At 35.6% G+C, this 17,596-nt stretch overlaps 1 protein-coding gene across 9 annotated transcripts in view; it reads left to right on the top strand.

The window, feature by feature from the left end:
* The window catches only part of CNTRL (centriolin), an 88,265-nt gene that overhangs the window by 20,499 nt on the left and 50,170 nt on the right, over positions 1 to 17,596 (top strand). For 6 of the 9 annotated variants that reach the window (XR_016393631.1, XM_022578855.3, XM_022578859.3 and 3 more), the window contains exons 7-12: positions 964 to 1,160; positions 7,242 to 7,361; positions 8,328 to 8,556; positions 9,900 to 10,009; positions 11,998 to 12,192; positions 16,983 to 17,136. Coding sequence is in view for 8 of the 9 variants with exons in the window: in XM_022578855.3 (XP_022434563.2) it covers positions 964 to 1,160; positions 7,242 to 7,361; positions 8,328 to 8,556; positions 9,900 to 10,009; positions 11,998 to 12,192; positions 16,983 to 17,136 (1,005 nt within the window). In the remaining variant the exon portion in view is untranslated. The remainder of the gene's footprint in view (positions 1 to 963; positions 1,161 to 7,241; positions 7,362 to 8,327; positions 8,557 to 9,899; positions 10,010 to 11,997; positions 12,193 to 16,982; positions 17,137 to 17,596) is intronic. The other 3 variants (XM_022578860.3, XM_022578856.3, XM_089913684.1) reach the window with 1 other exon arrangement.

The following is a 17,596-nucleotide window of genomic DNA, read 5'->3' on the forward strand; positions in this document are numbered from 1 at the left end:
CGCGGTGCGCAGGCCTCTCACTATCGCGGCCTCTCTTGTTGCGGAGCACAGGCTCCAGACGCGCAGGCTCAGTAGTTGTGGCTCATGCGCCCAGTTGCTCCGCGGCATGTGGGATCCTCCCAGACCAGGGCTCGAACCCATGTCCCCTGCACTGGCAGGCAGACTCTCAACCACTGCGCCACCAGGGAAGCCCTTTTTTTAATTTTAAATTTATTTTTTATTTATTTATTTTTGGCTGCATTGGGTCTTTGTTGCTGCGCGCGGCCTTTCTCTAGTTGCAGCGAGCGGGGGCTACCCTTTGTTGCGGTGCATGGGCTTCTCATTGCAGTGGCTTCTCTTGTTGCGGAGCACGGGCTCTAGGCATGCAGGCTTCAGTAGTTGTGGCACGCAGGCTCAGTAGTTGTGGCTCGCGGGCTCTAGAGCGCAGGCTCAGTAGTTGTGGTGCACAGACTTAGTTGCTCCACGGCGTGTGGGATCTTCCCAGGCCAGGGCCCAAACCCGTGTCACCTTCATTGGCAGGCAGATTCTTAACCACTGCGCCACCAGGGAAGCCCCAAAGCAATCTTGAGAAAGAAAAATGGAGCTGGAGGAATCAGGCTCCCAGACTTCAGACTATACTACAAAGCTACAGTAATCAAGACATTATGGTACTGGCACAAAAACAGAAATATAGATCAACGGAACAGGATAGAAAGCCCAGAGATAAACCCACGCACCTGTAGTCACCTTATTTTTGTGTTATCTTTTAAAATTGTTATCCACATGGTAATACCTTCTTACCTCTTAATAGAAATCACTTTCTAGCTCAAAATAATCTTTTTTTCCAAAACCATAGTGAATAATCTTAAAAGTAGAATTGTATATATACTATTCTAAGACTTCTTTTGCTATTATTTGAGAAATAGTCTTATGTTTCTTCAAATAGAAAATATAATGATCAATAAACTATTAAATTTGTACTAGCAGAAGAGGTAGAAAGACTGGAAAGAGACCTGGAGAAGAAGGTGATGGAAACTGAAGAGCTTAAAAGCAAACAAACAAGGTTCCTCGAGGAAATTAAAAATCAAGATAAGTTGAACAAATCGTTAAAAGAGGAGGCCATGTTACAAAAACAGAGCTGTGAGGAGCTAGAGAGTAACCTAAACACGAAAAATGAACTGGTAAGTCCGTATTTTACATTGCCTTGACTATATTCTCTTGAAATAGAAAATTCTTTGTTCTTAGGTCTAAAAACACAACTTCCTGACTATAAAATGGGGAAGATGTGGTTTAACAGAAATATGTGCAACTGGTTTGACAGGTTGTAGTTGACTGCACACTCTATGGTATGGTTGCCCAAAAGATGCATACTGTCTTGAGCTGTGTTATGTGAAAGTATGATATCCAGAACAAATGAGGAAGATGAAGCCCCACACCGTGGGGAGTTGGTCAGACTGCCCTTAGATGTCTGTATTTTTTTAGACAACAACACCGTTGGTGAGGCTGTACGTTGGCAAAAACTTTTAGAAAGCAATTTGGCAAAATTATCCAAATTTAAATGGATGTACCCTATGTCCTGTATATTGGAAATATTGTATATAATATTTATATTATTTATTGGTTATTATGTAAGTTATAGTATAATATAATATATATTTCTAATAATATAGTCTGTAGAAATGGTACAAGAATGTATAAAGACATATATGTAGATACATGCGTATATGTATATAAATATACATATACACATATATATACAAGGACATTGACTACATTATTGTCTATATTAGCAAAATATTGAGAATAACTAAAATGTCCCTCAGTAGATATCCATGTGGTAGAATAATAGTGTTCTTATCAAAGGAAGGCAGAGCTGTATATCCTCATATGGAAAGATGTCTAACATATATTGCTATATGAAAAAAAGCAAGCTGTATATCAAGTATGGTCCTATATATAAAGGAAGTATATAATAGTATAAGTATGTGTAAGTCAAATGGTAGAATGTATACCAAATTCTTGACAGCAGTTATTTTAGGGGAGTAGAATTATAGAGTACTTTCAAATTGCCATATATGCATATCTTTAATGTTTAAATTTTAAATAATTTGGCTTTACGGTTAAAATAGGTAAAAAAGATATCTTAAAAGAGAAAGATTTAGACAGACTAGATAGCATATCTTCAGAAGGTACCTGACCCAGAGGCTTCAAAGGTCTTGAGACCATGTCTGAGAAGTGGCCAAAGCAACAGGGGTGTCCAGGCTGGAGAAGAGGAGACCCAGTGAGCTGTGACAATTGCCTTCGGATAGTCAAAGGACTGTTTCATGGAAGAGGGACTGGAGTTATTGATGAAGGTACCAAGAGTTAAAATTAAGAAATGGCAAATAGAATTATAGGAAAACAGTTTTTCATTTAGTAATGAAGAAGAAATCTATATAATAGCTGTCTTGAGATAAAATGTGATAACTCTGGAATGTGTTTGCTATCACTGAAACAGGCCATGTGCTCAGGGTTTAGGGAAAAGATAAAAAAAACATTGGTCAGGGAGATGGACTAAATCACCCTAAAAGCCCTTTTCAACCTTGATAATTTGATTCTGTAAAATTATTAGTCTATTTTCCTTGAAGAAAAAAATAGCTATTGGTACTCTCTTTTCTTTTTCTTTTGACAGTTCTTTTTCTGATCTGTGCATAACTTAGAGAATTGTATTTCTCATATAATTAGCAGAATCCTTGATACAGTTATCTTTTTTTTTTTTTTTTTTTGCATCCCCCTTTCAAGATTGGCATTCTGGCTTAGTTACTTGATTTGTTGACAAGAATTCTGCCTAAGCACTTACATTTTTAAGCAAGAAAAAAAAGCGTTCCCTCCTCTGTATAGAGAGGGAAATTGTTACTTGAAATCCAAATACTACTTAATTACCTCTTTCTTGAGCTCTTCTTTGTCAGGGGGACACGATAAAAGACAGGGCAGCTTTCCCAGCTCTGTTAGTCAAACATTCGGAGCATTTGTGGCTTCCTTCATATGGCTCTTATTTGAAGGTAGTTTTCAAATATGTCTGCTGTATTCTGAAGGCATATTATATATGATGTTAATAATCCAGTGATTATCAATGGTCTTATAATATGCATAGATCTGTTGCACTCCATTCCATAATAGAGTGGAATGATGAGTAATTAAATCATTGAAGACATATTACAATCAGTTTTATTTTAGCAGTGAACTCTTTGTGCCATCACTTAACAGTTGTATTTTAAATACAAAAATAAAACAGTACTTAAAATAAGCACAGTACTTACTTTGGTATCACTTGATATTTGTGAACATTTAATAAATTTTCCTGAGTTATTGATCTTTTTCATAGTGTAGAATTCATCTTGTATTATTAAGACAAAAAAACATTATGATTTCCATATGCTGACTCCCTGGTGCACGTTAAGTCAACCCATTGAAAATCATGGCAAAATATTTTATTTTATATTTGTGTGCTATCCCAAAATTATGGATTATTATAGTTGCCTAGTTTTCTCTTTTGTTCGTTTATTATGTTGATATGTTTATGCTGTAAATAAATGTTTTGTAAACTGTCAACAGTTTTTGTTCGTTTTTTTTTCCTGTAACTGTTTTCAGTTAGAAGACAGACTGTGCTCTTTTTGAGTCATTATGTTACTTTTATCATTAACTATTTAAAAACACTTTATATACAAAGTTACTATATGTTTATTATAACAAATTCAGACAACACAAATGTATACACTAGAAAATGAAGGTTTCACTCTTCCCCTGCCACATTCCTTGGAGGTTAATATGTATCCTTTTTGTTTTCTATGCTTATACAATATATATATATAATTACATAGTGTATATGTAATTATATATATTTTTGAATGTTTTGTGATTTAAAAAAATTTTACTATATATTTTTTAAAATTCTACCATCTTATTTTTTACAAAACAGTATATCATTGGACAGCTGTCCAAGTTAAAAAAATACATACACGTGTATATGTGTGCACACATATATACACACACACATAAATTCTTTTCAAAGTGTATATTGTGTTCCACTATACGGATTTTCCATGATTTATTTAACCTTCTCTTATTGATGAATATTTAAGTTGCTTCCACTTTTTTGTTATTAGAAACAATACTATAGAGAAAACCTTTATATATATATACCTTACACATTCATACTAGTACTTCCTTAGCATAACCACTATAAGTTTTAAATTTTGATAGCTATTAATGTTACCCCTCAAAAAGCTTATAACTGCTTCACACTTCTATAGCAGTGGGTGAAAGAGCCCACCCCCACTTGATAGTATTATTTTGAACTTGTATATAGGATAGAAAAAAATGGAATCTCATTGCTTTAATTTCGCATTTCTTTAGGCATTGGAGAGCTGAGTACTGCATATGTATTTCTTAGCTATTTTGTATTTCTTCTTCAAATTCATATTGTTTTGCCAGTTCTTTTATTATTCCAAAGGACTATTCCATGTTAAAAAAAAAAAATTCTGTGTCTTATTCCAAGAGCCTACATTTGAAAAACATTTTCCATTATCTTATGCAGAATATCTGGTGATAATATCACCTATAGTTGTATAATGTTTTCTAGTTTCATATAATAATTCCTCATATAGTAAGTCAATTAACTTATAAATGAAGCATTGTAACATTGAAGGAAAACTTCTGGTGGCCATTTAACCTGTAGTAGTCCCCCTCTCCTGCCACCAACAAATGTTAACTTTAATATTAATGTTACTCATTGTCTTTTTGCAAGTTATTTAAACTCCTGTACTTGTTTCCTCATTTTTAAAATGAGGATGATTTACCTGTCCTGCCAGCCCCACAGAGTTGTGAGGACTAAGTGAGGTTATGAACATGAAAATGATTTGAAATGAATCAAGCTAAATAATGGAAGGTGGTAAATATGAAACTCCATTAGAATGATGATAAAATGTGTCCATGTAAGAATAATGCAGGTATTAATAACCATATCTTCCTAAGGTAAGTTGTCAGTAAAGAGCAGCTTATGTTGTTATAGCCTCACTCTCTAGAATTCTCCAGGTGATGGTATCTGTTTGCTTCTTTCTCCTTTTAGCCCTTGTTTTGGTTTCTTGCAGACCCTTTGCTGATTCTTTATTCTTCCTTAAAGGTAGTTTGTTCAGGACTGAATTGTATACTATGTTTTTCATGGTTTGCATGAAAACTTGTATTAATATCCTTATGTACATTTTAAGTTTTGAAACTGGCTCGCCTTTTGAGAAATGTGCTTGTGTGTATGTATAATTTTTTTTAATGATTGTTTACATAGGAGAGTGAATTTGAATGTGGGGGAAAGAATTTGTATCATTTTTCCTATTGGTAAATATGTTAACTGCAGTCAGCTCTTGATTATCCACAGCTAATACTTTCCCGGGCTTTGACTCCCACTTTGCTCCCATTTGTGCATTTCTTCAAAGGACATTTATTGAATGCTTACTATATGCTAAGCCTACTGCTGTAAAAGACACAAAAGTACTTTAAGATGCACAGAGTATTCATTATTAAAGTTGAGCCTTGAACAACACAGGGGTTAGTCCACGTATAACTTATAGTTGGTCCTCAATATCCTTAGCTCCTCGGCATCCACAGATTCAAACAACCACCAACTGTCTAGTACTATAGTATTTACTATTGAAAAGTATGTGTAAGTGAACCTGCTCAGTTCGAACCGACGTTGTTCAAGGGTCAACTGTATTTGCCTGTGGAGACCAGTCCCTATAGCCTCCACTGTTCAGTCACATTTGCCTTTGTTTGTCCCCACTGCCACTGATCTTTAGGGAGAGAAGCGCAAGATTAGTTGACATTGTCGGTTGTGAGTTGCCTTCTGGGGACTCAGGGACTTGTGAGCATTCAGTGAAAGCATCAATGTGGGTAATGTGCTTGACACCCTGCAGCAGGACATCGAAGGCAGTGTAGTATAATAGAGTGTCGGATTTGAAATTGGGAAACTTGGAACTGAACTCTGCCTCTTCCACTACCAGCTGTGCAATTGGACAAGTTATTTAACCTCTCTGTACAGCGTTTATCATCTCATAGGGTAGTTGTGAAGATTCAGTGAGATGGCGTATGTCAAATGCTTAGCATGGTGTCTGGCATACAGCGAGTACTCAGTCAGAATTACCTGTTATCCAGGTTAGCCTTACTTCCACTTAGCTGGATAATCAGGAGGTGACTGAAAGCTAAATCATGCACGACTTTGATTTCACGGGCCTTGTAAAATGTTCATGTTCGTTTATGTTTTATTTTCTTCAGCTTGCATTTTTATATTAAAGAAGTGTTTCTGCATGCCTTTTTTTGTCTGGTATCTACTGTCAGATGCTGGGGGGAATGAAAAAGCAGAAATCACTTAGTGGACCTTTGAAATGAACTCAAGGATTGCTTTAGTAGAAAGGGGACTGGTACTGGTAGTTAATAAAATATTTAACTTCTGCCACTAATCTAATGATGTAACTTTTGACAAGTCAGTTCACCAATCTGGGACTCAGTTTCTTTATTTATAAATTCAGAGGGTTAGATTAGATGATTTTTCTTCTAGCTCCTAAAATTTCTAAGAATAACTGAAAAGTTGTAATTACAGTAGGATTATTTTATTAAAAATTTAATATCCTATATTTGGATCTGATTGAGCTTATTCACATCCCTTATCCTCCATTACAAAGAATAATGTTCTGAACACTTAAAACTGAGATGCCATTAGCCAAAATACTACAGCAACATCAGTACAACAATTAAAACCAATCTCCTATTTTCATCCTTCTCACTCCTTCTAATTTCTTAGTAATAAGTGTCAAATATCATTTCTATCCATGATTTGAAACTATCATGAGTCAGTTAAATAAATTAGTACCAGTTATTGGGAAATCAGGAAGCAGGTACTTAGTAGACTAGTTACTTAAAAATAATTGATACAGAGTTATTTTCATGTTTGGATAAAGCAAATTTAAATGATTTTTAAAACTTTTATTCATTGTATCCTGAAATAACATATAAACTTCAAAGGTCTTTTATGTGATCTCTTATGAAATGATAATTTTGTATTTCATTCTTTGTAATACTTTAGAATTAAGATAAAATGCTCTTAATGTTATTCTATTTGCTGTGGGATTTTTAAAAATCTAATTATCAGTTATAATTAGAGCTTGCCACACCACTGTACCTTTATACCAACTTACTGAATCTATGTGTTGTTTCATATCAAATTGGGCCAATAGCTAAGACAGAAGACCATGGAGCTAACTCGAGCATGTCAGAAACAGTATGAACTGGAACAGGAATTGGCTTTTTATAAAATTGATGCTAAATTTGAGCCACTGAATTATTATCCATCAGAGGTGAGTTATTTTGATTTTGTAGTAATCCACAGTTAAAGCCAGCATAGAATGGGGCAGGGGAGGGCAGGGTGGTGGAGATGTTCAAATGATTTTATCAATAACCACCCCATGTTTTTCTTAAGATACCAGCAGAGTATTTTGGTTGAATCTGTGAATTATTTGGCTCAGTGAGGTAGAGCAGTGTCCAAAAGAGGTTAAAAGCCCCAAGAGGATATTTGCCCACATCCATATTCGTAACCATAAGCAGCCCTTCTAATCCTGTTACCTCACTCAAGAGTGTGGTTGATCAGCTTCCTTAAATCCACACCTCCAGGAAAAGTGCACTGCCTGCTTCAGTGACCATGGAATAGGCATCTCCCTACATTGTTTTTTCAATAATCAGTGGGTTCACTATTAGTCAACCATTATTTGTACAAATACCATAAATGCCACTGCAACAGGGAACTGTTTAACTTCCAGGCTCCAGTCAGTATCATATAAAATAATATATCATAATAAAATGTCATATCAAATATGATTTAGTAAAAATTTAGTATTTAGTAAATACTAAATTTTTATGAAAAATTATTTTAGTAAAAATTCAACATTTAAAATTTATTAGACTGATATTTTACTTATATATCAGCCAAGAAACCAAAATAAAACATGTAGATTTCTGATCTGAGAGATACAGCAGTGCTAAAAACAACAACAAAAACCACATAACTGTAGGCACTTTCTTAGTCAATCCAGCTCACTGTTTGGGGATAGGAGGAGTAATCCTTTTGAGACCATTTTTTGTTCTAGTTCCTTTTTAGTATATTAAGAATAAGATAAAAGAATTATATATTTTTTTAAACTTCTATGTGTGTAGGATTACTATTTAGGCAATTCTGTGATATATTCTTCATTAATAAAATGAATAATGTCACTCGACTGCATAGCAGTTACTTATTAAGTCATAAGATTTATTTATTTTGTTTCTAGTATGTTGACATTGATAAAGCCCCAGACGAAAGCCCTTACATTGGCAAATCCAGATACAAGAGAAATATGTTTGCCACAGAGAGTTATATTACCGATAATGCCCAGCTAGTAGAGATCAAGAGGATGGATCCAGATGAAGGGGAACAACTTAGAAATGAACATGTGAACTTGAGAGCCCATACGCCACTGGACACACGACTGGAAGACAAAGAAAACAAAATAAGTGCAGGTTAAAAAAAGTTACTTTAAATTCTTTAAAAATACAAAAGAATTGAATATATAAACAAATTTTGTTTTTTAATTCTTCTAGTTAAACATGCTAAAGTTATTTATTATATTGTTGTTTACATGAGACGTCTAAAACAAAAGCAGTGATTCATTGAGCAGATTATTTTTTAATGATTCCTGTTATGAAGAATGGGGTTTTTGACCGTTATTTGATAGTAGCATGTCCAGGGGCTCCAAGAATGCTTAAATTTCATCCTGCCAACAGGTGCTCCTCACCATTGGACTTACACATTCAAAGACATAATTAGTAATAATTGAAGCAAGTAAGGTTATTGATCCCTATACATGTCGCCAAAACCTAAAGTAGTGCTTTGGATAAACTGGATCAGTGCACTCTCCTTAGGCTTAGGCCTGAGGCTGGCCTCTGACTCTTCTTGACCTGCCCCACACTCCACCTCGTCAACCGCACCCCGCCCCCAGTCATCTAATTCAAGGAATCTTATCACTTCCTGGCAAGTCACAAAGAGGAAGAAATCAATCCAAGGGGACACTTAGAGACCTTCCAAATGGCAAACTTTGGACCCACTTCCTCACTTAGCTGTATGCATATGGTGGAAGGAGAAAGCAGACCTGAGTTCATTCATCTCACTAGTAATCATGACCCATTGTGGGGATCTCAAGCAATGAGATGAGTAGCCCATCTTCCCTTGGTTGGCAGCTAAATGGAATACATGGAAGGCCAATAGCGGTTGACTTGGAGAGGGGAGAAAAGAGGCCGAATTGTCCGTGCCTGCGTATACTATATGCAAGGCTCTGGAAGGGGAAAGCGAAACTAAATCACACCAGCCTCAAGGGGCTCATAGTTTTATAGGAGGCAGGGAGGGAGAAAGAAATCAGGAATTTGAGGTGGAAAGTCACTGATTTGGGATTACCAAATCAGTAGTGAATTTCTTGATATTGAATCCCATCATAAAGCATTTGTCTCTAACACAGGTTTTTAATACTCTAAACCTAATTATAACTTGGTGACATGTAAGCACATATTTACAAATAAAATCCTTATTCTTTCAAAAGAGTTCTTTCATGTTGGGAGTATCAAGTAGAGCCCCTTTTATGTTAGGATTTTACAAATAAATGGATCAATTATAGCTCTATGGCATATCATGAAACTATTCTAGAGATTAACTAATAGGAAGACAATCATAAGAAATTACTTTTTTTTTTATTCCTGTGTTGTATAATTGCAGAATTTAATTGGAGGAAGTTATTGCTAAGAAAAAGGTAGAAATTTGAGAATTCAAGATTTTTCTTGTGTGCCTGTGTGCATGGTTTTTAAATTTGCAGCACAAGCTCGACTATCAGAACTGCATGATGAAATAGAAAAGGCAGAACAACAAATTTTAAGAGCTACTGGAGAATTTAAACAACTGGAAGAAGCTATACAACTTAAAAAAGTAAGTAAAAGTAAAGCTGCTTTGCTAAGAGAAAATACCAAAAATGAAATGTGTTTCCCTCTTCATAACCGTGTAAAAAAAGCTTTATATCAGTGCTGCCTAATTAATTACGGAATAACAAATTTCAGAGTCAGATATGGTTCTAGCGTTTTCCAATTTCATTTCCTTCCATTCAGGATGACATCCTATTAGCATTTAATAGAGTGTATAGATACACGTTACTTAACCGTTTATGTAAAAAGATATATTCAGTCTACTGTATTATGAAAGTGTCCAGTTTACCCAGGGAAGCTGCTTCCTAATATATCTCTCCTAATTTAATTAAGCACTCACCACCTTTAAGATCCTGGAACCTAGATTAAGAGCCAGAAAACACCTCTACAATGAACATTATTAAACATGAGTAGCAAAAATATAAATGATATAAAATATGGTATACATAAAGATGATGTCATGAAGAAGCAAGCAGCTCAAACCCATGATGTAGTTGCATAGGGAGAAAGTTCAAAAAAGGAAGTATTTTGACATTTTAGTTTTTAAGTAAGTAAAAGGTTTTAGTTATTTGCAACTTTTAAAAATCAGTATTTGAAAATTGTGATGGTAATGTATTCATACCATAGTAGGAAGAAAAGAAGGTGAAGTCCAAATTATATATTCTTTTAAAAAGATAACCCTGTGTCGTTAGTTTCAAATTATTTAGTAACTAGAAATTGATTCAAGTTTATGTGGCAGTTGCTGACTGAGCTGGGCCCTGAGTAATGAAAAAAACGGATGTGTTCCTCTCTCATGGGCAGGAAGTAGGCAAAAAATAAGTAAAAATAAGTTTAAAAGAAATGTATAGTTAAACAACATAAGTTCTAGGGGGGAAAGAAAAAGAAAATTAGGAGAGACAGTAAAGAGGATGTAGATTGCTGCAACCCACAAAGGCCTCACTGAGGAAGTGACATTTAGGCTGAAACCCAAAGGATGAAAAAGAGCCAGTGAGGCAGAATTAAGGGCAAGCATATTCCAGGCAGAGGTGACAGTGTGTGCAAAAGACTTCAGACTAAAGAGTCCTCTGCAGGGTGAGGGAGAGTATAGTGGTGGAAGATGAGGTTAAAGCTCATGCCAGGCATCATAGGCCATTTTAAGGGGTTTGAATTTTATTCTGAATGTAATGGGAAACCTTTGAAGGACTTTAGGTGGTAGCATGGCTGATCCTATTTGTATTTTTATAAGGTCACTTTGGCTACTTGATGAGAGTGAAATGGGTTGAGAGAGATGGAAAAAATGGAGATGTGTACATCGGTTAGGAGGCTGTTGTTTAGTACAGGCAAGACATGATGATGGCTTGCACTACAAAGGTGATGGTGGACATGGAGAGAAAGAAGACTAGGTAAAATCTGGCAGTAGAATTGACAGGACTTAAAGATGGATTGAAAATGGGAGATGAGGTGGATGGAGCTATTAAGAATGATTTTAATAATTAAATAACGTTTTATAACAGTACTGGCGAAAGCTTTATATAGATAAATTGGTAGAAGTAAATAATGTACATAATTTTTAAGTAAATGGATGCTTACAAAATGTGCTTGGAAAAAATAGTTATTTTAAATGAGTAAGTATAATATAGCCTAAATTTTTCATTACATTGTCAGTTGGCTTGATATTCTAATACAAGGGTAAGTGCTATATAAAGTCAGCTACCATTAATATTATGGTTATTATTATTAATAATTTATAAATTATTTATACTAATATGACAACTTCATTTCTACTGCTATTGTTTTCATAAGCTTTTATAAAATAAAATTTTCTACATATAATAAGGATAAAAGTATAAGATATGAATGGAGTGCCTAGGTATCTCCTGCATTTTACTTTTATTATTAAAAAAAACCTGATAGAGCATGGAATACCTTTTTAAATTGTACTAGTTGTTTTTTGTAAATTTGTAAATCAGTGTTGCTGTCCTCTGTTAATTGTATGTTGGGGTGGGGGGGAATTAGATTTCAGAAGCGGAGAAAGACTTTCTTTTCAAGCAGTTGAGTGGTAGGATACAGCTTCTAAATAAATTACGCCAAGAAGCTCTGGATTTAGAAATGCAGATGGAAAAGCAAAGAGGAGAAATTGCTGAAAAGCAGAAGGAGATCAAGGACCTGCAAATAGGTATTGATAGTCTGGATTCCAAAGACCCAAAACATGTAAGTAAATGAAGAGATCTTTGCTTGTTCTATAGGGATGAGCATATCATTCTTTCTAGGTATTATGTCTCATCGTTTTTAGCCTCAGAGTCCTTTCTGAAAATCTCTTTTAGTTTGATGCACAAATCTGAGCAATACATATGTTTATATGTGTGTGTGTATATATAATATGAGTGTATGTATGTGTATTATATATATACATATGTGTGTATATACATACACACACACACATATATATGAAGTGTGTGTGTGTGTGTTTAAAACAAAACAACCTAGGGCTTGATGGAGGTAGTAGCTTTCAGTAGAACAATTGATGAATGATATACTTATTTTTTTTAAGTAATTGAATTTCATTATATTTCAAATCAAGAGTAACCTGCTCTAAGGTGCTCTCCAAACCTCTTACTCTTTCTCTCTCCTTGTTTTATTTTCTTCTTTCTTAACAGCAAGGTGGCAAGATGGGAGAGCTGAGGGGGTTCAGAGTCCTTTTTCTACCTCTTCTTTAATCCTTTATGCAAATATTCCACTAAAGCTATTTGTTGTTTCATATTGTTTTGTTTTGTCCTTAAAAAGAAAACATTTCTCTAGAGTATGTCTTCCTAAAATGTGGCCAGAGGTGGTCAGGTGGCTGGATGATGGAGTTAGGTTCTTGTCTCTTTCTGTCTCTACTCTGAAAAGTCTTACTAATGGTTTATATTTTAGCCAATATTTGTAAAATAGAAGTAAGAATATTTCCTGCATATTTTACTGGTATACTTTGAATAATAAGGTTATTTTTAAAAAAAACTTTAAAATCTCTGGATTATGAGAAACCATAGAATTTAACATGGTAAAGACAATGCACTATAATTGCTTTATGTACTTGACAAGTTATTTAGTTGTCCCTTTAAACATTTTAGTAAAATATCATAGATATTTTTTGGAGGCCAGCTAATTTTGACAAAGGGTGACCATATCATCACAGACATAAGGTCTTTTCTAACAAAAGCCTAAGACTTAGTATTAAAATTGAAACCAGGGCTTCTCTGGTGGCACAGTGGTTGAGAGTCCGCCTGCCGATGCAGGGGACCTGGGTTCGTGCCCTGGTCCGGGAAGATCCCACATGCCGCGGAGCGGCTGGGCCCGTGAGCCATGGCCGCTGGGCCTGCACGTCCGGAGCCTGTGCTCTGCAACGAGAGAGGCCACAGCAGTGAGAGGCCTGCGTACCGCAAAAAAAAAAAAAAAATGAAACCAAAAGTAGTCTTGATTATCTTGAAGAATTTTCATTACATGAAAAATTAGAGATTTTAAATAATATATAATATGGTCTGTGATATCTTCCTGTATCATATTTATTTGTTCAGAAGTCTACCACCCCATGTAAGGCCCCTGAGGACAGGAACTGAATCCCCGGGGGCCAGTGCTATGTTTATGAATGCTTGCATTAAGGAAAGTAGGGGAGAACTGGCCTATAGGCACTACCCAAAGCTCCTTTACTCCCTCTTGTAGTTCTGTGATCTATGAGTGTAATCAGAACCTAGATTGTCTGTTTGCTTTCAACTTAGGACTGTGATAGTCTTGGCATACCGGGAGTCTCATACACACTGGATATCTGTAAAGAATTACATACAGAAAGGAGTTAAATGAGAAGTAGGAAAGGCATCCAAGTTTTGAAGGTAGTCAGAATCAATCTGTAATAGTGGAGATGAAACATACAAGCCAGATTTTGAAGTTCCTTTTTGGTATTGTTAAAACTTGTGAAGGTTACTTCTTAGGGTTACAGTCTTAGTCTGAGCACCAGAGGATGTCTCTTTTTAATTTGTTCACCTGGAAGGAGCATCTTTTTCTAATTTGCACAAAGTCACCTTAATGCCTAGTGTTAGGCACCCCATTTTAGGCTGCAAAATGTGAACATTTTAGCAAGAGGGAAAGAATCAAGAATGGTATTCTGCATATTTTTCTGCAGATTCAGGCTTTTATTTAACTTTTATTAGCTAATCAGATGAAGTATCTTTCTGAATAGCAAATAGAATTTAAAGTAAAAGCTTGAGCGATTAGGAAACAGTAAATGACTGAGATATGATGGAAAACAAGTATGTTAAGTGCCAGTGACGTGTCTTGCATTGCACTTGGTTTTAGGCACATATGGTGTGGAACTTTATTTTATTACAGCATCCAAATGAGACTGGTGACTTTTTAAATTTGCATAAAATGAAAATATGATTTAGAAAGATTAAATGATTTCCCAGAGTACCCCCTTTTAGGAAGAGGCAGAGCCTCACAAAGGAGTTACAGGTCTAAAGAGATTAATTATTTTTAAAATTAGCTCAGAGCCAAGCCAGGTTTTCAACAGACATAAGCATTTAACTAGTTTTCAAAAGGAAAAGGTACTATACAAAAATCAAATCCCATTTTAGTTCTAGAAAACATTCGCAGAAGCAGAAATACCACAGGAGCAAACATAATAAAGAAAGATTTGTATCCCTGTTCCCTGTCTAGCAATGCTCTATGGGAGCAAACTGTATGCTAAAGGCAATTAATCTGTAGTAATCTGTTGCAAAGGTTGTGCGTGATTGGCCTGTGGAAGCTTCCTGTGTTGTGATTTAAAGCACGGAGGGTGTGGCCTGCCTTCAGAGGCTGCTTGTAATTGGACGGGCTGGGCTGCCGCTCAATCTCTGCCAGGAATGTGGTTTGAAGCGCTGGGAGGTTAGAGGCTCAGAGGCGTTTACAAAATTGTGGCTGTCAGAGAGGGAAGTGCACATGAATTTCAAGACAGCATTAGAAAGCGTTCCGCCCACAGTTCCTCTGTTCTCAACGGCTCAGTTTTAACAGGACAAATTCTAAATTAAGGTATGATCATTTTCTCTCTCTGTGTACAAAGGATTTAAAAAGGAGGAGGAGTGAGAGATGTAAGTTCCTGTTTTTACAGTACCTCTATTGTGAGCTCCATGGTAGTGAAAATCGCTGAATCTACTTTTGCTCCCATGTGTTTAATGCAGATCATTGGTGTATTGAACTAATTTTTTGTCCTGCATGTAGAGATTTCAGTGGAAGTTTTAATGGTGAATTTTTAAGATTTATTGATACAGATATGAGTGTAGATCTTTTTGAAAATTCTTTCTTGAGCCATAAAAATCCTAAATTTACTTAGAATTTAAGGTTTTATCTGCAGTTATCTTTTCAGAAAGACTTCAGATGGGTATTTTGGGAGAAGATTTAGGAGAAGAGTTTTGAACATCCATCACGTTTTACCAGTAGTAAAATAAAAACCTTCCAATCAAGCTGCCTCTCATTTATTCTTCAGAAATGAAGAGACTTTCTTTCTTATCTTTGGAGGCAGCAGACTTGTAAAATTGAGAAATGTTCTTTTATAATCAAATTGTAGTCTTAGACTTGAGACGCATGGAGTTCGTTGTTCAGACTAATATAGTTCTTTCTCCTGGTAACTTTCTCTTGATTTATTATTGTTCTGTTCCTCTGATCCTGTGGGGGCAAACTAGAGCTGCGAGGGTGTGATGTGAGTGGGAGGACACAGGTTCTCTGGGGAATTATTTTGTCTCCATATGAACAGTTGCTTAAGGAGACCTGGGCAAGTCATTTGATGGATCTGAGATTCAGTTTTCTCACATGTAAAAGGAAGAGTTAGACTAGGTCATCAGTTTTCAGTTTTTCCCCCAGCACACCTGAGAAATACAATCCAATCCTTTCAGTTAACAGTAGCTCCCTAAAGCGATGACTGTCAGAGTGTGTGTGGATGTGTGGAAGCTGTTTTCCACCAGGGGCATATGTAGTGGTTGCAGGTGTATGTAGTGGTTGCAGGGGTGTGCCTCCATAGGGCCCTCCATCTTGAGAATCACTGGGCTAAATGGTCTTCGAGGTCCCTCTCAACTCCCAGTTTATGGAACTTAAAAGCAAAATGTTTCTTTGTATAAGGAATTGAAAATAAACTCGTTGAGGACACGGGGAGGGGGAAGGGTAAGCTGGGACAAAGTGAGAGAGTGGAATGGACACATATACACTACCAAATGTAAAATAGCTAGTGGGAAGCAGCCGCATAGCACAGGGGGATCAGCTCGGTGCTTTGTGACCACCTAGAGGGGTGGGATAGGGAGGGTGGGAGGGAGATGCAAGCAGGAGGAGATATGGGAATATATGTATATGTATAGCTGATTCACTTTGTTATAAAGCAGAAACTAACACACCATTGTAAAGCAATTATACTCCAATAATAAAGAAGTTAAAAAAAAAAAGAAAATAAACTTGAATTCTAAGGAAGTATTTATTTCATGTCTGTATTTCCCCAAAAAAACCTTTTTAAAAACTATACTTAATGTTTTTTAATAAAGTTATTACTTGTCTATTATAAATTTTTTAGCTAAAAAAACTTATTAAAAATCTCCTGTAATCTTTCCACCCAGATATAACCTTTGTTAACATTTTAGAATATAGCCTTTTCCTATGGATATATGTATATATAATCAATTAACTTTTTGGAAACCTTTTGGAAAGATACATTTTAGTGCAGTGCAAAGAACACTGAAATTGGCTACATTACCTACTAGCTGTTACCTGGGAAAAATCACTTAACCTTCCTGAGCCTCAGTTTGCTCATCTGTAAAATGGAGATGATTTCCACATCAAGTTATCATGAAGTTTAAATGAAAACTTCATGTGAAAACAACAGTGTCTGACACAAAACAGATGCAAATTGTTACATTTTCTTTTCCACTCTTCCCTAGAAATGTTATTAAGGATTATTATTTTTATAAGAGTTTAAAGAATTAGGGATTTAATTTTTTTTTTCAATTCAGTGCCATATGAAGGCTCAGAAAAGGGGTAAAGAACAACAGCTTGACATTATGAACAAGCAGTACAAACAACTTGAAAGTCGTTTGGATGAGATACTTTCTAGAATTGCTAAAGAAACTGAAGAGATTAAGGACCTTGAACAACAGCTTACTGAAGGTGAGAATTTAAGTATGATTTAAGGTAAATCAGATTCAGTGTTAATAAAAGACAAATAACAGGCATTAATCCAGATATTAGCTGAATATGCTTCAGCTGTTAGTACTAGTATTTGATAGGGAAATATTTGCAGAGTACTCAAAAATGTTTAATAAAATTAAAAATTTTTATTTTAGTTTTCTTGGGTTGATGTCCTAGTGAGTCAGGTCACTATGGCAAGAAATCCGTACATTATCATGATAAACTCTGGCATGTGATTGTCTTCTTCTAAGGCCTAAAATCTTTTCAGGAGCAAAGAGTCCGTTGGTATCAGGCATTCGGTGTCTGGTTATAAGGAGACTGCAGAAAGAATTTTAGGACCTATTTTTGCAGTGCAAATTTCAATTGTGACATTGCTGGGAATTCCGGGGTGGTCCAGTGGTTAGGACTCTTTTGCTTTTACTGCCATGGGCCCAGGTTC

Source organism: Delphinapterus leucas, chromosome 6 (assembly GCF_059928025.1).
Source record: "Delphinapterus leucas isolate spDelLeu-1000000601 "Yukka" chromosome 6, BTC_Dleu_Yukka2, whole genome shotgun sequence".
Taxonomy (NCBI): domain Eukaryota; kingdom Metazoa; phylum Chordata; class Mammalia; order Artiodactyla; family Monodontidae; genus Delphinapterus; species Delphinapterus leucas.